This window comes from Peromyscus eremicus, chromosome 7 (genome assembly GCF_949786415.1).
Source record: "Peromyscus eremicus chromosome 7, PerEre_H2_v1, whole genome shotgun sequence".
In the NCBI taxonomy this organism is placed as follows: domain Eukaryota; kingdom Metazoa; phylum Chordata; class Mammalia; order Rodentia; family Cricetidae; genus Peromyscus; species Peromyscus eremicus.
The window spans coordinates 32,850,302-32,871,714 of NC_081422.1; the positions used below are offsets into that span (position 1 = coordinate 32,850,302).

A 21,413-nucleotide genomic window follows, 5' to 3' on the forward strand; every position below is an offset into this window, starting at 1 on the left:
ATGGAGAGAAACTCAAAGCAATTCCACTAAAATTAGGAATAATACAAGACTGTCCACTGTGGCTGGAAGCTTGTCTGTGTCCCAGCCTGCCAGCAGTGGGGACAAATCTCTCTCATTTGAGTCCCTCAAGTAAACACACAGAGGCTTATATTAATTAAAACTGCTTGGCCATTAGCTCCAGCTAACTACTGACTAGCTCTTGCACTTAAACTCAGCCCATTTCTGTTAATCTATATGTTGCCATGTTTTCTGTGGCTTTACCTATGTGCCATTACATGCTGCTCTCTGGACGGCGGGCTAGTCTCCTGACACAGCTTTCCTCTTCCCAGAATTCTCCTTGTCTGCTTATCGTTCCTATACTTCCTGCCTGGCTACTGGCCAATCAGCATTTTATTTATCAACCAATCAGAACAACACATATTCACAGCATACAGAATATCCCACAGCACCCCATTCTTCAGGATAACTAAAACTATTCTGAACAATAAAAGAACTGCTGGAGGTATCACCATCCTTGATATCAAGCTCTACTACAGAACTATAGTAATAAAAACTGCATGGTATTGGCATAAAAGCAGACAGGTGGATCAATAGAATTGAACTGAAAACCCTGACATAAATCCACACACATACTAACACCTAATTTTCAACAAAGAAGTCAAAACTATACAACGGAGAAAAGAAAGCATCTTCAATAAATTGTGCTGGTATAACCAGATGTCTGCATGTAGAAGAATGCAAATAGATCCGTATCTATCACCCTGCCTAAAACTCAAGTCCAAGTGGATCTAAGACCTCAGCATAAGGCCAGTCACACTAAACCCGATAGAAAAGAAAATGGGAAACAGCCTTGAACACATTGGCACCGGAGACAACTTCCTGAATAGATCACCCGCAGCACAGACCCTAAGATCGACAGTAAATGGGACCTCCTGAAACTGATAAGCTTCTGTAAGGCAAAGGACACCGTCAATAGGACAAAATGGCAGCCTACAGAATGAGAAAAGATCTTCACCAATCCCACATCTGACAGAGGGCTGATCTCTAAAATATATAAAGAACTCAAGAGACTAGACATCAAAAACAGCAACAAGAATAACAAAACAAACAACCAAACAAGCCAATTAAAAACTGGGGTACTGACCTAATTAGAGAATTCTCAACAGAAGAATCTCAAATGGCAGACAAACATTTAAAGAAATGTTCATCATTCTTAGCCATCAGGGAAATGCAAGTAAAAATGACTCTGTGATTCCATCTTACACCTGTTGGAATGGCTAAGATCAAAAACATAAATGACAGCTTATGCTTTCATTATGTTTCATGTTTCTGTAAAAGTATATAAACTATAGTATATTCCTCATCCGATGTGAAGGATTAGGCAAATAGATGTGGAACAAGAAGAACACTTTTCCATTGCTGCTGGGAGTGCAAACCTGTATGGCTGTTGCGACTACCTCGACCAGCAAGGAAGACACAACACCGAGCTCTTCTTCAAGCTGTTTATTCAGGCCTTTTTTCAATCTGTTTCTTTTGTTCTTCTACCCCTAGGGAGAGCCCGTCCCAGGCTTATATAGGTCTCAGTCCACCAGCCACCATGCGCCACATGGGATTCCAGGATAGGTACATGTATGCCTTAGCAAGCCAAAATCTAAAGCCAAGCTAAATAAGGTGTGGTTTAACACAGAGAGCGCTCGCCATCGAGAGGGCAGGGGGCGGAAGCCAGCGCCATCTTAAGGGTGCAGCTCCACGCAGCTCTCTACATATGGCCACTTTGGAAATTAATATAGCAGTTTCTCAGAAAGTTGGAAATCAATCTAACTCAAGATCCAGCTATACCACTCCTGGATATAGACCCAAAGGATGCTCTACCATACCACAAGGACACTTGTTCAGCTATGTTCATAGCAGCTTTATTTGTAATAGCCAGAAACTGGAAACAACCTAGATACCCACCAACCAAATAATGGATAAAGAAAATGTGGTACAGTTATACAATGGAGTATTACTCAGCTCTTAAACACAATGACATAAGGAAATTTGAGAGCAAATAGTTAGACCTAGAAAAAATCATCCTGAGTGAGGTAACCCAGACTCAGAAGAAAGGCAAACATGGTATGTAGTCACTCATAAGTAGATATCAGGAGTAAAATAAAGGATAGCCATGCTATAATCAACAGACCCAGAGAGGCTAGGTAACAAAGAGGGCCCAAGGGAGATGCATGGATCTTCCTGGGAAGAGGAAATAGAGGTTATCTCCTGGTTGGACTCTGGTGGGTGAACATGGAAACTTGAGGCATCCTGTATTTAAGTGGGTGGAGGGGGATAGTGCTGAGAAAGATGACTGGAAATAGGGGCATTTACAGAGTAAAGGAAACTTCTACAAGTCTACAAGGTTGGCCCCAGTGAAGACTTCTGGCAATAGTGGATGTATAGCCTGAACTCTGTGACTGAATTGGTGACTACTATGACTGTCATCAGAGAGCCTTCATCCAGTGACTAATGGAGGCAGATTTAGAGACCCATGGCCAATCATTGGGCTGTGCTCAGGGAGACCTGCTGAGGAAAGGGAGGAGGGATTGTAAGAAACAGGGGGCTGGGGAGCATGGCAGGAAAACACACAGGAAACACTAGCCTGGATCATGTGAACTCACAGATTCTGAATCAACAACCAGGGAGCCTGCATGGAACTAACCCAGGCCCTCTGCATCTATGAGACAGTTGTGTAGGTTGGTCTATTTGTGGGACTCCTAACAATGAAAGCAGGGGCTGTCCCAGGTGCTTGTTTTGGCTCTTGGGATCCTATTCTTCATGGTGGATTGCCTTGCCCAGTCTGAATATAGGGGGAGGTGCTTGGTCTTATGACAGCTTGATAATCATAATGGGAGGCCTGCCCCTTTCTGAGCAGTTAAAGAGAAGGAGTGGATTGGGTGGGGCAGTGGAGTAAATGAGGGGGGAGTGGAGAGAGAGGGTGCAGTCCAGATGTAAATTAAATAAATAAATAATTTTAAAAATCAGTGAAGGAGTAGACTTTGAGTGTTTACTATGTGAGCATAGATAATTTCTTCTTTTGTTGTTTTAACTTCGACACACTGGTTGCGCCTTAATATACTGCTATTTCAACCAACAGTTGCAACTCCACAGTTACCAGCCTGCTTCTCTAGGCTGCAGTCTGGTAGAAATTCTGCTCCTGCATGGACTGGCCCTGTCACTGCTGGTAAAGGTAGCTTTAACCAAGTCTCTACCATTCTATTTATGAATAAGACTCGAGATTCAAAGGCTGGGGTGAAAACCTGCAAGCTCAGAAAGGCTGAATAGCAACTAGCTGACCCTCTGTTCTTGCTGGCATCCACAAAAGACTGGTGCTTCCGCTTTCCCAAACCAAAAATAGCAGGGCCACTCCAAACCCCATATTACTACTTCCTGTGTCTCTCTATCTCTCATGGATGCTCTCTGAGACTCTATGACCACTTTTTGTAACTAGTTGCTAATGCAGCCTCCTGAACCAAAGTTAATTTTATTTAGCTAATGCAAATGCAAACTCGGGTTTTACAGTGTGATCAAATATCCCTCAACACCTAAAAGGATGTGCAAGTCTGAAGTATAGAACCCTGCTTCCCTTCTGTGTTTTCTCTCTTGACAGTAGGTTGTTACTTGTGTTGAACTGGAAATGTTTGTGTTTATACCTGTAGTATATTGATCCTGTTGATTTACATAAGGTTCTTTTTAATCCAACTTCTCTTGTAGTTTTCATTATATGTCTCTATATTTTTGGCTGAATTATGTTATTGTGTGTGGTTGCCATTTGACTTATGTATGTACTGTATATATTACAAATCTTCCATAAGCTTTTATTGCTTTAAACAATAAAAGTTATTTTTGAAGGATATTTAAAGTAAAGTATTTTATATATGACCACATATTTGAGTTTCTTCCTGCAGACTGACACTTTAATCTGGGAAGATTTTCTTCTCCCCATCTCACTTCTTGCAGTGCTTGGTGATAAGTTATTTCATTTGTTTGACAGTTTCTTTGTTTCATTTCTGGAGGTATTTTTACCAGATATATAATATGAGATTGACAATTTATTCTTTCAGAGTTTTAAAGTTGTCATTTAATTGTCTTCCCATTTCCATTTCCTTTATAATAAATGAGTTGATCTCTTTTCAGCTCCTTAGAAACCACTGAGCCTCTTGTCTCTGCCAGCTTCAAAGTTCTTTTCTTTTTAATCCAATTTTGAGCTGTTTGACTATGTTATGTATAATATACATAATGTTTTGTATTCACTTTAATTGTGTGTGTGTGTGTGTGTGTGTGTGTGTGTATGTGTGTGTGCTTTTTATTTTGTTTCTGTTTTATCAAATTTATTAGATGGAAACTTTTTCATTTAGTACTTAAAATTATTATTATTTTTTACCTAATTTTTAATTCACATTTTGGAATTGTGAGTACACATATACTGGATTTGTTTAACATTGTCCTAGAGGCTTGGGTTACTGTGGCCTTTTATTTTTGTATTTTTTTACTTTTTTGGTTTTTCGAGACAGGGTTTCTCTGTGTAGCTTTGTGCCTTTCCTGGATCTTGCTCTGTAGACCAGGCTGGCCTCCAACTCACAAAGATTCGCCTGCCTCTGCCTCCTGAGTGCTGGGATTAAAAGGATGCACCACCACCGCCCGGCTTACTGTGGCCTTTTAAAATTAGTTTTCTCATCTGAAATTAATATAGATGATTTCTATTAATTCTGTCTTTGATTTAATTGATACTTTGGTATTAACTCAATTCACTGAATTCCTAACTTCCTATAAAAACTCTCAGTTTTGAAATTTTCATTTGGTGTTTTGCTGCTTCTTACACTCTGTTGGAATGTACTATTTGTTATCTCATTTTTTATGTAAATTAAAAATGTAATTCAAGTGGTTATTTTAAAGTCCTTACTTCTAATTCCAGGTCACACTGCTCTGCATTTGTCAAAAATATTTTTACTTTTGAATCCTGGGCCACTTCTTACTACTTCATTGTATTTATAGTAAGCTTCAACTTTCTGACTTTGAAAAATTGGATACATTTCAGGGCACAGGATCATCCCCTCCCCCATTATTATAACTGTTAATTGTCAGAAAGAATTGTTTCTAAAAGGTAAACATGGGATTCTTCAGGAGAAACAAGCATTTCTGCTTCCTTAGGGAGTGAAACTCTGAGGAAATGGTCCTGAGGGAGCCTCTGTCTTCACAACCAGGCCACTGAGATCTGCAAACCAGAATGATACTCTTACTCTGTTATTCACAGGGCAGGAGCTGCCTCCTTCCTGGAAGCTGGAGGGTCATTGGATAAACAACAGTTGTAAGTCAAAGTTTTCAGTACAGAGAGGATTGATTACAAGATGAACCTGAGACTCTTGAGTTCTGGCCTGGGACGGGAGAAGGTCTGGAGCTCCAAGCTGTTGTCCTCTATTCACTGGGTCTTTATCTCCCCCAGAACACTTCAGAGGAGAGACAGGAGGCAGAACATCCCTGCTGCAAGTAAAGGAAGGTATATGCCTGTGTGATCCTGACCGGTCGTGAAACACAGGTTCAGAATGCACTCTGTGTGGGACTGCGGGAGCTCCCCTTCTGCCTGAAGTCTGGAGGGTTTGTGACTTTGAGTACTCTGTGTCTCGTCTGTAAAGTGAAGATTGCTGTATGGTGACATATTCTTAGAGCCTTTGACAGTAACTCCTCAATGAGTGCTAACCTAGAACATCATTATTAAACCTATGTGCAGTTAAGAGACTGTGGGAAACAGCACTTCAACTTGTTACTGTATAGTGCTGACTCAGAGCCAGGATGTGTTCTACCTGTTAGTATTCACTGTAGAGCAGAGGTCCAGATTTTAGTAACTGGTATAGAGGCTGGAAACGGGACAGCATGGTTAAAGGACTGACTTCTGAGTCTAAAGGATGTCCCTCAACCCCTGCTCTCCTTCTGGGGGATCATTATAGCCCTTTACTGTGTTCTGGAAGTTCAGTCACTTGGTAGTTCCTGACTAGTCACCTTAAATAGTTCAAGTCTTCCTACTGGAGCTCACCTCTCCTTTGGATTCCATTTTCATGAAGAGGACTTAGGTTTGTGAGAATGGTGATGATGTTTCTTTCTCTCCATTGGTTCTCTTTGTTACACAGGCATCCATTCTGAGAAGAATGACTTCCAAGAATTCCTCTGTGACAGAGTTCATCCTTGCAGGCCTGACAGACCAGCCAGGACTCCGCATGCCCCTCTTCTTCCTGTTCCTAGGTTTCTACATGGTCACTATGGTGGGGAACCTGGGTCTGATCTCCCTGATAGGGCTGAACCCTCACTTGCACACCCCCATGTACTTCTTTCTCTTCAATCTTTCCTTAATAGATTCCTGTTATTCCTCCACCATCATTCCCAAAATGCTGATGAGTTTTGTTTCAGAGAAGAACATCATCTCACACTCAGGGTGTATGACCCAGCTTTTTTTCTTCTGTTTCTTTGTTTTCTCTGAGTCCTTCATTCTGTCAGCCATGGCATATGACCATTATGTTGCCATCTGCAACCCCCTGATGTACACAGTCACCATGTCTTCCCAGGTGTATTTCCTTCTTCTACTGGGTGTGTATGTGATGGGCTTCTCTGGAGGCATGGCCCACACGGGCAACATAATGAATCTGACCTTCTGTGCTGACAACCTTGTCAATCACTTCATGTGTGACATCCTTCCCCTTCTGGAGCTGTCCTGCAACAGCACCTTCACAAATGAGCTGGTAGTCTTCATTGTCGTGGCCTTTGGTATCGGTGTGCCCATTGCTACCATCTTCATTTCTTATGCCCTCATCCTCTCCAGCATTCTCCGCATGCATTCCACAGAGGGCAGGTCCAAAGCCTTCAGCACCTGCAGTTCCCACATGATCGTGGTTTGTCTTTTCTTTGGTTCTGGGGCTTTCATGTACCTCAAGCCACCTTCCATTTTGCCCCTTGACCAAGGGAAAGTGTCTTCCTTGTTCTATACCATTGTGGTGCCCATGTTGAACCCTCTGATCTATAGCTTGAGAAATAAGGATGTCAAGGTTGCTCTGAGGAAAACTCTTGTCAGGAGAGTATTTTCTTAACAGAGGAGCAGTGTTTGAGCTGCAGTGGTGTGACTGGTCAATGAGCAGTATTCACATGGAAAGGGCTGTGTTTGGATAAGAAGATACAAGTTTGCAATGAGGGGTTCAAGGTTTAGTTGTTTCCTTCTTGTACAAGAAGAGACATTTTTGGCTCTAGGGAGTGAACCTAGGTCATTACAGATGCTGGGCAATTTTTTCATCATCATGCTACATTAGACCCAGAAATGGCATTTCGAACTTTTATATCTGAGTGAGGTTTAAACACAGCTCTATTCTTCTTGACCTTCTCCAGCCTTTGGTCTTTCAATATTTCTTTTTTTTAAGTGAGAAAATGTACTTCTCTATTGAAAATGCACAAGTTTATAATTAGATGTTATTTTCTCATTCATTTACAAACTCTGTTTTTTTTTTGTAACTTAGAAACATAGAGCAAAGTAGCAGTTTCCTACAATGTTACCGCAGTCAGAGTTCTCAGCACGTGTCTCAACATTCCAGATTCTGCCATCCATCCAATTTTTAATTTTATGCAAGCTTTTTTTTTATAACCACAGACCTTTTATTCTTATAAGGGCCTTATGAATTATTTAATCTAATCTCATTTATCAGATATTGGAGACTCAGAAGTATGTTTTTTATTCAAGGATACAGATTTATCTGTGTAAAAAAATAAATTGAAATCCAGAAAGATGAATTTATGTCTGTTTTGTTTGCCTTTATGCTGTGTTTTCTTGTCATATTACCTATCCTTTAGGATTTTCTTTTTTAAAATAATAATTTTAAATTGTTCTATCTTTGAAATTAAAATATAATTATATTTTCCCCTTCCCTTTCCTCCTTCGTGTCCCTTCTATACATCCTCTTTCTCTTTCAAATTCATGACCTCTTTTTCTTTAATTATTACATATTCTTAAATAAATTTTGATTTATGTACTTTGATTAGTCTTTATAATATACTCTGTAGGTATATGGTATATGATATTAGGGCCAAATGCTTGGTAAGATTTCCTTTTTAAAATATGATAATACATTAAAAGTTGATTGTGCTTACAATAATGTAACTTCATAAAAAACAATTTTGGGGGTAGTAGTAGAGATAGCTCGGTGATTAAGAGCACTTACTGCTCTTCTAAGGACCTGCACATAGTTCTGAGCATCTAGGTTGGGTGGCTCCCAACTGCCTGTAGCTCTAGTTTTAGAGAACATAGCACCCCTTTCTGGCTTGCAAGTGTACCTACACACATGTGGCACAAACACACACACATACACAAACACACAAACACAGACACACAAACACACACACAAACACACACACATACACAAACACACACACACATACACACACATACACAGACACACAAACACACACACACAAACACACACACCCAACAAACAGACAAACAAACAAACCAAATCCTCCCAAATTTTTAAAAATCAAGCAAATTGAGAAGATTGCCTTGGAGGTCCTGTGTATCTGTCTTGCTTCAACAGTGTTTGGATGGAAGAGACCCGGGAACTCTCTCTTTGTCAGCTTCCAGAAGCTTTACATCTCTCCATTCTCAGTCTTTGGGACCAGCTCCTCACCACCTTTGGCTCCTAGGACCAGCCAACACTGGCTCCTTGCAGTTACTGAGGATCAGCCATGACCTCTCAGATTCATCAGAATTATTTCACTAAAGTGGAAGCTGCCATGAACCGCCTCATCAACTTGCATCTGTGACCTTCTCATACCTACATCTTTCTGGGCTACTATTTTGATCATGATGACTTGGCTTGGGAGGGTGTAGACTACTTCTTCCCCGAACGAGAAGAAGCATAAGGACTCTGAGCCTCTCCTCAAGCGGCTAAACAATGGTGTGGCCATACACTCTTCCAGGATGTTCAGAAGCCATCTCAAAATGAGTAGGGTAAAACTAGGGAGACCATGGAAGCAGCCTTGACCCTGGAAAAGAACTGGACCCAGGCTCCCTTCATTCCTGGATCTTCCTTCTCTGGTTTCTGCCCACACAGACCCTCATCTCTGTGACTTCTTGGAAAATCACTTCCTGGATGAGGTGAAGCTCATCAAGAAGATAGCCATCCACATGACCAACTTGTGTAGGCTGGCTAGGCCATGCCAAGGCAGACTGGCTTGTGCCAACCATCTCTGGGTGAGTATCTGTTTGAGAGGCTCACTCTCAAGCATGATTAAAGGGTGTCCTCACTTTCTGAGGGACTCCCTCCTCTGCTCTGCACCAGCCAGCCTCAGGACCTCCACCCAAACCTCTGAAGCCACTAGGTAGCTCTTTAGCCTCCCTGGAGCCCCTCCCAAGTCTTGAGACCAAGTAAAGACAAAGCTTTATGGAAAAGCAAAAAAAAAAAAAATCAAGAAAAATTTCGATATTAAGGTTTTTTTGACTTTTGAAATTGTTTATTAGCATATTTACTTAGAGCACAGATGGGCATATGTATGCATATTACAAATGTGTACATGTATGAGGAATACAGATAATCATGAATGTGCATAAGCACACAAAACATCTGTACCTTTTCATAGATAGAAGAAAACTTTCCTTGTTTTTATCCAAGGGACAATGGAATCATCACTGTATTATGCGTTTGTCATTGAGTTATGATTGACATCATGTGTGGAACACAGTAACTTCAGTCTCATGCATTAGGACTCCTAGGGTCTGGATTGTTATAAAGATGCTGAATGTAAAGCTATAGAGGTTTAAAGACTAATGAGAAGAATTTAGAGCTTTTTGGGTGTAAATTTGAGTATTTTAGCCTTGATGGAGAAATCTGTGACTCAGGATAACCAACTAAGGATTGGGCGTTTTAAAAGAACTGTAAATAATTTAGGGAGATTCAGGTATTTATCAAGACAACATAAAAAACCTGCTTACTAGGAGTATTTACATGGGATCATTATGGATGTGCTAAGCCAATTAGTGTCTTAGCTTTTCATTTTTAGCATTTTATTCCACATTTTCAGTGCTATGGTAGGAAGACTTATGTGAGTATCCAATGTACTGGATGTAGGATAAAAGGTCAGAGCCCACTCCCCAGTGAAAAAACTTACCAAACCCACCAATCCATGAGTACAAAACCCACCAATTCCTGAGCACAATTCCCACTATCCCTGAGTACAAACCCCACCATTCCTGAGCACAAAAACCCACTAATCCTTGATCATGAAAACCTTACATGAAGCCTGTTTTTTGCTTAGTTCTCTCCTGCTTCTCCCCCGAGCAGAGGCAGCCACTGTTCTTCCTTTCCAATAAATCTCTTGTGTGAGGTTTGTTGAGCCCCGTGACTTTGTGGTATTCCTAACTATCAGGTTACCTTTCTCTTCAGAACTATAACACTTACACTGGGGAATCCTTTCCCCTCAGAGCTGTAACACTTATACCAGACAGCTAGAAATACGAATTAAAAAAGTCAATGAAGGAGCAGACTTTGGGTGTTTAGTACATAATAATAAATAATTTATTCTTTCTTCTACTTTCAGATGTTTTCTTTATGACCAGTGAAATTGTCAAAAAAAAAAATCAAATGAGAAAAATAGCATTAAAAAAAAAACCCAGAAAATCAGGTAATATTTCAAACCGGAAATAGACTTGTGGGCAAGGTCTTGGTTGTGTGGTCTGGTCATTTCTTTTGTGGTGGTTTCTTAGTAATTTATAAGTGATTGCTTGTAGTGGCCTGTTGCCTTCCTCTTTCTCAGTGAGGTAGCCTATATTTATGGAAATACGCAATGTCCGAGAGGTGCCCTGTTCTCAGTTCTAGACATTCTGATTGCAGTGACCGAGGAGTCCTACAAGGTCGACCAGAGCAGACAACTGAGCAAGAGGTTGGGGAGAGAGGTGCTGGGACAGGAGAGAGAGAGAGAGAGAGAGAGAGAGAGAGAGAGAGAGAGAGAGAGAGAGAGAGAGGAGAGGGGGAGAGTCTGGGAGTCCCTAGAGGTGAAACTGTTATCTGGTCACATAGTCTCTTGAATTGCTTCCCTGTCTCAGCGTGAACCTCCTGGGCCTCATTAAAGAGAGCACTTACCTGCTTGTGCCACGTTATCAAATTTTCTGACTCAGCCTTCTGGTTTTTCCATGCTACCTCGACTGTAGGTATCAGGATACCTGTAATAAACAGTCAAGCGCACTTTCTAGGATAACTGACATTCGTAGAAGGTTTTCTGCTTGTATTTCTGAAACAGTGGGGTATGTGGGACTGAGGAAGAGTGTGTGACTTTCCATTCACTTGGAAGGGTCAGAAGGGAGGAAGCAATGCTTCCCTCCATCCTGGGATTGAGAGAAGAGATGGTAAGAAAGTAAGGAAGCATTCCTGGGACATGTGCCAAGCTCGCTGCACACCCAGGAGGGAGAACTGGCACCCCAATTCCCGAATGGCCCACGTTGTCTTTAGTAGGTTATGGATTTGATGGGTTAGAATCTGAAGCAGCAAATGTAGCAGCTTGTTGATGTCTGTGTGGCTTGGGTTTCAGAGAAGAACAAAGAGAACTGGAGAAAGAAGGAAAGGAAATGGCTGTGATCAAGAATGCAGTGTGGCGGAGAGTCAAAGCCCTCATTGAGACGAAACAATCGGTGATCCAGGAATGCAGTGTGGCGGAGTCAAAGCCCTCATTGAGACGAAACAATCAGTGATCCAGGAATGCAGTGTGGCGGAGAGTCAAAGCCCTCTTTGAGATGAAACAATCAGTGATCAGGAATGCAGTGTGGCGGAGAGTCAAAGCCCTCTTTGAGATGAAACAATCAGAATCCTGGACCGGGAGGAAACTGTTCTGCAAGAGGACAAGTTGCTTAAAGCTGGTCTCCCCACCTTGTAAAGGCCACCCACATGTAACTCAGACTAAGTCCGTCTCTGTCTCTGTCTGTCTGCCTATCTCCCTCCCCACTTCTATCTCTTTCTCTGTGTATGTATCTCTCTCTTTCCTGTCTGTGCAGCTCATGCCGAACTTAACCTGATTTTTCTGCTTAAGATTCTTGCATTTGAGAGAGATGTTCCACTGTATCCAATGTAGAATAAAACTTACTTTTTAAAGCAGTGAGGGGTTCTTACATATACATTGAAATTATACTAGTTTTCTCTGTAGAACTTATTTATTAATAAAATATACATACTATTTTTAAAGCCATTTGCTATGCTGGTGTCTTAAGTATACATTTTGCCTGCCTGTGGGGTTACCCTTACCCAACCCTGACCTGAATTATGAAATCTCCCATAACAAGAAGTTCATACCTGGAGCAACTTGTAGGAGTGGCACAAGGTAGTAAGAGTCTCTACTGGGCAAAATAAATTCACCAGGGGACAATTCCTGGTCTAATAGTAGGGACACCAGCATTCAGGAGACATTGTGCAACTGTAGCCTTGACCTGGTTATAGTGGTGAGCAGCTACAGCTGTAAACCTGTAGTTATTTGGGAGAAGGAAGAGTGGCAAATCTAGAGAGAGCCCCTGCTGGTGGAATCCCTGTAGCTGGGCATCAGAACCTCTGAGAGCAATAGCCATATTCTTTCTCCTGACGTGAGGTATTTAAGAGATTGCTATCTGCTTCTGTTCTCTTTCCATCATTTGAGGTGCTTTATTACCAAAAGTTACAGAAAGTGAGATGAGAATGGCTGAAAGAATAGTTTACAACATTTAAGTCACAAGTGACAGATTCAAAACACAGGTGGTAGCTCATGCTGGAGAGGATGTGGAGCAAGGGGGAGATGGCTGGAAATGGGGGGCACTTGGGGGGTGGTATGGAAACCCAGTGCAGTGGAAACTTCCTGGAATCTAAGAAAGTGATCCTAATGAGGACTCCTAGTAATGGAGGATACCGAGTCTCAACTGGCCATCTCTTGCAGCTAGGTAAGGCTTCCAGTGAGGGGCCTGGGTTGCATTCAGTTGAGTTGTTTGACAAAGAAGTCCCATGGAAAACCCTAAACTACTCAAGCTGATGCTAGGACAAAAGTTTGCTCTCCACAAACTGACAGTGGGACCACATTGATGCCAAGAACATCAACACAACTCATTGAACATGGAGAAGTTAAGTTGGTGTCTACATGGAGCCTTCACCTCCATGGTCTATTTTCTTTGGTGCCAGAAAACACTTTGCAGGCTACCAAAAAAAGAAATGTGGACACAAACCCAGCCACAAAACCTTGACCTACAATCTGTATTGCCTGTAAAACATGCTAGGGAAATGGTGACAAAGAATTTGTGACAGTATTCAACAAATGTCTAATTTGACTTAAGACCTACTATATGAGAAGGAATCAATACCTAATACTTCTTGGGTACCCAAGAACCAGAGACTAGATACCCCAAAGACCTAGGATAAAAGCAAACATGACTGGTCAAAAAAAAAAAACAACCCAACCCAAACCAACAAGATGATTCCTAGTGTTATTCTTCTACATTCATACACCAGGACCTTATCTGGTTATTACCAGAGATCATCAGAGAGAGGCTTCCTCCAGCAGCATATGTGAATGGATGTAGAGATCCACAGCTAGACATTATGCATCAAGAAAGACTAAATTGGAGATCTCCATCAAATCCTTACCCTCAGACCTCAGGGAATCCTGTGGAAGAGAAGGCAGAAAAATTTTAAGAGTCAGAGGGGATGGAGGACACAAAGAATATAAGACCCCCAGAATCAACTAAGCAAGGTGCTTATTAGCTCACCAGAGACGGAAGCAGCAAGCACAGGGCCTGCATGGGTCTATACCAAGTCCTGTGGGTGTATATTATAGCTAGTAGCTTAGTATTTTTATGGGAGTCCCACTTGTGAGAATGAGTGGGTCTCTGACTCTTGCCTGCTCTTGGAACTCCTTTCCTCTGGTTGGGTTGCTGTATCCAACTTCGATATGAAAGTTTTTGCTTCATCTTATTATATTTTATTTTATAATCTGTAGTTGCTATCTCTTAGAAGCCTGTTCTTTTTTTTATTTTTTGTTTTTCGAGACATGGTTTCTCTTTGTAGCTTTGGAGCCTGTCCTGGAACTCACCTGTAGACCAGGCTGGCCTCGAACTCACAGAGATCCACTTGCCTCTGCCTCCCAAGTGTTGGAATTAAAGGTGTGTGTCACCACTGCCTGGCACCTGTTCTTTTCTAATGAGACACAAAAAGGGAGTGGATCTGGAGAGGAGGGGAGGGGAGGAGGAACTGGAAGGATTGGAAGGAGAGGAGACCGTAATCAGGATATATTGTATGAGAAAAGAATCTATTTTCAATAACAAGAAATAAAAAAAAAACACACAGCAAAAACCCCAAATGTCTTGTATTTTTGTCTCCTAACAATAGGCCCTCTGCTGATGGACTGGCGCAATAAGTTCAGGACAGAGCAGGATGTGCTACACAACAGTTCCCAGCCAACCATCCACCCTCTTTCTTCACACTGACCAAACCCAAAGTCAGAGACGTTAGGAACCCCAGGCCTCCAGAAGAGATTGATTCTCGGCTTCCTGAGTGTCTTATCTGCTTCACCGAGTGTCTTTTTCTTTGTGAGCTTGCTGTATGTGTGTTTCTTCACCCCCCAAAACACCTTTCTTAACTGCTGATTGTGTCCGGGGTGTTTAAGTTTTCTCCTCTGCTATCTGTTGCACTGGACATTTCCTGCCTTTTAATTCTTTAATTGGCAGAGAAAGCAAACCTGATCAAGAGCCCTAGACTGTGTCACTGGCATAAGCTGTGTGTTGGTTAATGTTGATTATCAGCTTGACAGGATAGATGTTTATCCAGGAGACAAGCTCCATGACAGAGGGATCTAGATTAGTAGAGACTTTGATCCTAAGTGTGAGAGATTATAACAGTCAGGTGAACTGTGGTGGGAAGCTCCACCCACTGTGGGTAGTACCACTCCATGACTGGGGTCTTGGAATGAGTGAAAAGGAGAGAAAGCTGAGCACAAACAATCAGAGCTCTCTGCTTTTTCAATGTGGATACAAAGTGCCTAGTTGCCTTAAGCTCCTATCTTCAAAGGAATTCTTACATCCTTCAGTTGCTTTGGTCAGGATGATTTATCACAGCATCAGGAAAAGGAACTAAGACAACTGTATAATTGAAGAACTATAGATTAATATATCAGGATGGCAATCTTAGCTTCCAATTGTTTCAATTTGTAAAGAAATCATTAGAAAACACGGGGAAAAGGGTATGTTTATACTGCTGGCAGGAATGTCATTGAAAAAAATATTTAGTGAGAACAAATCCAGTATTCTTACAGAATGCATGATTAGAAACAGCAATGTTACTTGTTAGGAGCTTATATTTAGAAGATGAATGTAATAGCCAGACACAGAAGAGCAAATACCATGTGAGTTCCCTCACATGAACTCTGATCATGTTGATCTCACAGAAGGTAACAGTAGAATAACTGCCACTAGAAGTTGGGAGAGCACAGAGAAAGGGGACAGAATGTGGTTGCCAATGGATACAAGCAACAGGAAGAATGGAGGAGCAAGCTCTGGCCTGCTACTGCACAACAGGCTTGATGTAATAGTAACAATGCATTATGTATTTCCAAATAACTAGGAGAGAGGATTTTGAACATTCTCATCACACAGAAATAATAAGTATTGGAGGTGATAGATAAGCTCATCATCCTGATTTAATAATTTTATAATGTACATATGCACATACTATGCAATTTTATGATAATTAAAAATGAAATAAAGATTGTCATGACTTCAAAAATTCACATTCATTACAGCAGAATTTGTCATTGTAAAATTTGAGATAACATCAGATGGAGAAAAATAGACATCCTACTTGATGGTATACTTATTGAAGGGGTATCATGTACTGTTTGGCAGCTTCTATTGCTCCCTGACCAACTCACATTGGGGACTGAGAATTTTTTAAATCATCCACTGCTTCTAAGAGTAGAGTAGCATTATCCAGCTATGCAGGGTAATGTCATTAAATCTCTCTTTTTTATTTGGGTTATAAGATAGTGGGTTTCCACGCAGGTTTTGGTTAATCTTCCTCCATCCACTCTTTTTTTTTTTTTTTTTTCGAGACAGGGTTTCTCTGTGTAGCTTTGCGCCTTTCCTGGAACTCACTTGGTAGCCCAGGCTGGCCTCGAACTCACAGAGATCCGCCTGGCTCTGCCTCCCGAGTGCTGGGATTAAAGGCGTGCGCCACCACCGCCCGGCTTCCATCCACTCTTGTATCCCTAATACCTCTACCATCCAGTCTCTCTGGTGAAACTCTTCTCCTCACTGTGGGCTCTTTCTTTATTTTCCCTTTATCTGTGTTCTACTATTCTCTCTTCTTTAAGGTATTCCTCACATTATCCCTTTCAAATTTCCTGGCTTGTATAGCTGTTATGTGTTAAACACACAATGCACATATGAAGTAGAGCATGTGGTATCTCTGAGCCTCCATGACCTCACTCAGTGTAATATGTCTAGCCCTAGTTTTATTTATTTCTTGAGTTAGTGGAATTTTGCTTATAAAACCTGTGCCTATATCTACTTGTTGAAATGCATGTCTTACTTTTACCCCTATATCTGATCTCCTGTTGAGGTCTTTTTGATCCACCTAGAGTTGACATTTGTGCAAGGTGAGATATAGGAATCTAGTTTCATTCTTTTGCATGCTGATATTGTGGCTTTTATGCCATTTGTTGAAGATGCCTTCTCCTCTCCAATGTATATATTTCGACATCTTTTAAAAAAGTTATTGTCTTAATCACTGTTTTATTCCTGTGAAGAGACACCATGACCAAGGCAACCCTTAAAATGGAAAGCATTTAACTGGGGGCTTGTTTACAGTTTTAGAGGCTTAGTCCATTATCATCATGGTGGGGAGCATGTCAGCATGCATGGCACTGGAGGAGTAGCTGAGAGCTACATTTTGATCTTCGGGCTATAGGAAGAGAGAGAATTGGTCCAGGCATAGACTTTTGAAACTTCAAAGCCTACTCCCAGTGAGACACTTCTTCCAAAAGGCCACACCTACTCCAAGACCATACCTCCTAATTTTTCTCAAATAGTGCCACTCACTGATGACTAAACATTCAATAAATGAGTTTATGGGGGCCATTCTTACTCAAGTGACCTCACTCTAGCTGTAGTTGCATGGATTTATATCTGAGTCCTCTACTCTGTTCTACTGATCCATGTGTCTATTTTGTCCCAGTACCATGTTTTTATTTATTAATTTTAATTTCTTATTGCTATAGCTTTGTGGTGTAATTTGAAATCATGGATGGTGATACCTCCAGCAGCATTCCTTTTGTTCAGGATTTCATTTTAGACTTTTGTGTTTCCGTATAAAATTTGAGATTATTTTATTTACATTTTTAAAGAATGGCTCTGAAATCTTGATTGAATCTGCAGATTCCTTTTTTTTTTTTGATGGACATTTTCACAAGATTAATTTTGCTCATGAGCATGAAGGGTCTTTCCATCTTCTAGTGTCTTGTCAATTTCTTCAGTGTCTTAAAGTTTTCATCATAGAGTGTATTAGTCAAAATTTTCTATAGGAAGAGAATTGATTGAATGCATATATCTATATTTATATCTATGTCTATCTGTATACACATACAGGATTGATTAGATTAACTTATAGGCTATTTTCTAGCTAGTCCAACAATGGCTGTCTATTGACAGACAGTCCAAGAATCCAGTGGCTGTTCAGTTCATGAGGCTGGATATCTCAGCTGGTCTTCAGTATACATTGGAATGTTGAAGAAGTAGACTCTGTGTTATGGGGTATTCACTAGAGAAGACTGCCTGGACATGGGTTTAATCTAATAGAAAGGCTTTATTAGCTGGCCAATGACTATACTGGGTGCTTGGGATCCCAGTGTAGCACTGAGCCTTTTTCAGGATGAGCTTTTAAGCATGAAAACCATGTCCTGGGTTGACATACTTCAGTTAACAAGAACAGTTAGCCAGAAGCAGAACTACAAAAGTCAAAAAGCAAGGTTAGTATATTTAGATACTTTCCTAGAACTATGGGCTTCGATGGATTAGGTCTTTGTTTTCATTTTTTGGCAGGTGGTGCTGTCTACATGCTGAGTTTTACAGCCTGAATTGCACTTCCATTGTGGAGTCAGTTGTCCGAAGTTCTGGTGCCCTGTTATATTTAATACCAGTGTAGGAATGAACTTGACAGAGACAATGAGGGCAAGCAGGCAAAGAGGAAGTGCTTCATTCTTCCACATCCTTTACATAGGCTGCCACCAGAAGGTGTGGCCTCGATTTAAGGTGGCATCTTCTCACTTTAGAAGATCCAGATTTAGGGTAGGTCTTCCCACTTCAAATGATCAACGAAGATAAATCCTTCACAGTTGTACCAGCTGATGGGTTTTAGCTAACTCTAGATGTAGTCAAGTTTACAACCATGTGAACAGCTATCACATAGGGGTCTTTTTTCCACCTTGTTTAGGTTTATTCTTAAATGTGTGTGTGTGTGTGTGTGTGTGTGTGTGTGTGTGTGTGTGTGTGTACGTGTGACTAGTGTTGTGAATGGGATAGAGTTTAGCATAGTTGATTTCTATTAATTTTTTTTTTTTTGAGACAGGGTCTCTCTGTGTAGTTTTGTGCCTTTCCTGGATCTCACTCTGTAGACCAGGCTGGCCTCGAACGCACAAAGATCCGCCTGCCTCTGCCTCCCAAGTGCTGGGATTAAAGGCGTGCGCCACCACCGCCCGGCGATTTCTATTAATTCTATCTTTGATTTAACTGATACTTTGTCTGGTATTAACTCAATTCACTGAATTCCTAACTTCCTATAAAAACTTTCAGTTTTGAAATTTTCGTTTGGTATTTTGTTGCTTCTTATACTCTGTTGGAATGTACTATTTGTTATCTCATTTTCCCTTTTATGTAAATTAAAAATGTAATTCAAGTGGTTATTTTAAAGTCCTTACCGCTAATTCCAGGTTACACTGCTCTGCATTTGTTGAATATATTTTTATATTTGGACTCTGACCCACTTCTTACTACTTTGTTGTATCTATAGTAAGCTTCAACTTTCTGACATTGAAGATTTGGTTATATTTCAGGACCTAGGATCATTCCCTCCCCCATTGTTATCACTGTTAATTGTCAGAAAGAATTGTTTCTAAAAGGCAAACATGGAATTCTGCAGGAGAAACAATCATTTCTGCTTCCTTAGGGAGTGAAACTCTGAGGAAATGGTCCTGAGGGAGCCTCTGTCTTCACAACCAGGCCACTGAGATCTGCAAACCAGAATGATACTCTTACTCTGTTATTCACAGGGCAGGAGCTGCCTCCTTCCTGGAAGCTGGAGGGTTGTTGGATAAACAGTACAGAGAGGATTACAAGATGAACCTGAGACTCTTGAGTTCTGGCCTGGGACAGGAGAAGGTCTGGAGCTCCAAGCTGTTGTCCTCTATTCACTGGGTCTTTATTTCCCCCAGAACACCTCAGAGGAGAGACAGGAGGCAGAACATCCCTGCTGCAAGTAAAGGAAGGTACATGCCTGTGTGATCCTGACCGGTCGTGAAACACAGGTTCAGAATGCACTCTGTGTGGGACTGCGGGAGCTCCCCTTCTGCCTGAAGTCTGGAGGGTTTGTGACTTTGAGTACTCTGTGTCTCATCTGTAAAGTGAAGATCGCTGTATGGTGACATATTCTTAGAGCCTTTGACAGTAACTCCTCAATGAGTGCTAACCTAGGACATCATTATTAAACCTATGTGCAGTTAAGAGACTGTGGGAAACAGTACTTCAACTTGTTACTGTATAGTGCTGACTCAGAGCCAGGATGTGTTCTACCTGTTAGTATTCACTGTAGAGCAGAGGTCCAGATTTTAGTAACTGGTGTAGAGGCTGGAAACGGGAGAGCATGGTTAAAGGACTGACTTCTGAGTCTAAAAGATGTCCCTCAACCCCTGCTCTCCTTCTGGGGGATCATTACCGCCCTTTACTGTGTTCTGGAAGTTCAGTCACTTGGTAGTTCCTGACTAGTCACCTTAAATAGTTCAAGTCTTCCTACTGGAGCTCACCTCTCCTTTGGATTCCATTTTCATGAAGAGGACTTAGGTTTGTGAGGATGGTGATGATGTTTCTTTGTCTCCATTGGTCCTCTTCTCTGTCACACAGCCCTTCCTCCTGAGAAGAATGACTTCCAAGAATTCCTCTGTGACAGAGTTCATCCTTGCAGGCCTGACAGACCAGCCAGGACTCCGCATGCCCCTCTTCTTCCTGTTCCTAGGTTTCTACATGGTCACTATGGTGGGGAACCTGGGTCTGATCTCCCTGATAGGGCTGAACCCTCACTTGCACACCCCCATGTACTTCTTTCTCTTCAATCTCTCCTTAATAGATTCCTGTTACTCCTCCACCATCTCCCCAAAAATGTTGATGAGTTTTGTTTCAAAGAAGAACATCATCTCACACTCGGGTTGTATGACCCAGCTCTTTTTCTTCTGTTTCTTTGGAATCTCTGAGTCCTTCATTCTGTCAGCCATGGCATATGACCGTTATGTTGCCATCTGCAACCCCCTGATGTATATGCTCACCATGTCTCCCCAGGTGCGTTTACTCCTTTTGCTTGGTGTATATTTAATGGGCTTTGCTGGAGCCATGGCCCACACAATATCCATGGTGAGACTGAGCTTCTGTGCTGACAACCTTGTCAACCACTACATGTGTGACATCCTTCCCCTTCTGGAACACTCTTGTACCAGCACCTATGTGAATGAGCTGGTGGTCCTTATTTTTGGGAACTTTGATATTGGTGTGCCCATTGTTACCATCTTCATTTCTTATGCCCTCATCCTCTCTAACATTCTCCGTATGCATTCCACAGAGGGCATGTCTAAGGCCTTCAGCACCTGCAGCTCCCACATGATTGTGGTTTGTCTTTTCTTTGGTTCTGGGGCTTTCATGTACCTCCAGCCACCTTCTATTTTGTCCCTTGACCAAGGAAAAGTATCTTCCTTGTTCTATACCATTGTGGTGCCCATGTTGAACCCTCTGATCTATAGTTTGAGAAATAAGGATGTCAAAGTTGCTTTGAGGAAAACCTTGGGCAAGAGAATATTTTCTTGAGGAGCAGTGTAATGAGCTGCAGTGGTATGAATGGTCAATGAGCAGTATTCCTATGGAAAGAAGCTGCTTAGATAAGAAGACGAGAAGACGCAATGTTGCCATGAGGGGTTCAAGGTTTTACTAAATTTTCTCTTCTTCCACAAGAAGTTTGTGGCATTAGGGAATGAACTTAGGTCTTTATGGATACTGGACAGTTGCCTTACTAGTGAGCTGCATCTATCCCAGAAACAGAGTTTCAAATTTTAACTTTTGCACAAGAGTTTAACATAGCTCTATTCTTTTTGACCTTTGC

The 21,413-nt window shown here is 41.5% G+C and overlaps 2 protein-coding genes and 1 pseudogene across 2 annotated transcripts; all 3 read left to right on the top strand.

The window, feature by feature from the left end:
- The first annotated feature begins 6,170 nt into the window (after positions 1–6,170).
- On the top strand, positions 6,171–7,109 carry LOC131914177 (olfactory receptor 8B12-like). The gene has a single exon (XM_059266768.1). It carries the CDS (start codon positions 6,177–6,179, stop codon positions 7,107–7,109), a length of 933 nt encoding a protein of 310 aa, XP_059122751.1. The 5' UTR covers positions 6,171–6,176.
- Positions 7,110–8,748: 1,639 nt separating this feature from the next.
- LOC131914178 (ferritin light chain 1-like) lies at positions 8,749–9,297 on the top strand (annotated as a pseudogene).
- Positions 9,298–20,182: 10,885 nt separating this feature from the next.
- On the top strand, positions 20,183–21,121 carry LOC131914179 (olfactory receptor 8B8-like). Its single transcript, XM_059266770.1, has one exon. It carries the CDS (start codon positions 20,189–20,191, stop codon positions 21,119–21,121), a length of 933 nt encoding a protein of 310 aa, XP_059122753.1. The 5' UTR covers positions 20,183–20,188.
- Positions 21,122–21,413: the final 292 nt, after the last annotated feature.

Coding starts and splice junctions, on each gene's coding strand:
- LOC131914177 (XM_059266768.1), top strand. CDS start 6,177: ATGACTTCCAAGAATTCCTCTGTGACAGAGTTCATCCTTGCAGGCCTG.
- LOC131914179 (XM_059266770.1), top strand. CDS start 20,189: ATGACTTCCAAGAATTCCTCTGTGACAGAGTTCATCCTTGCAGGCCTG.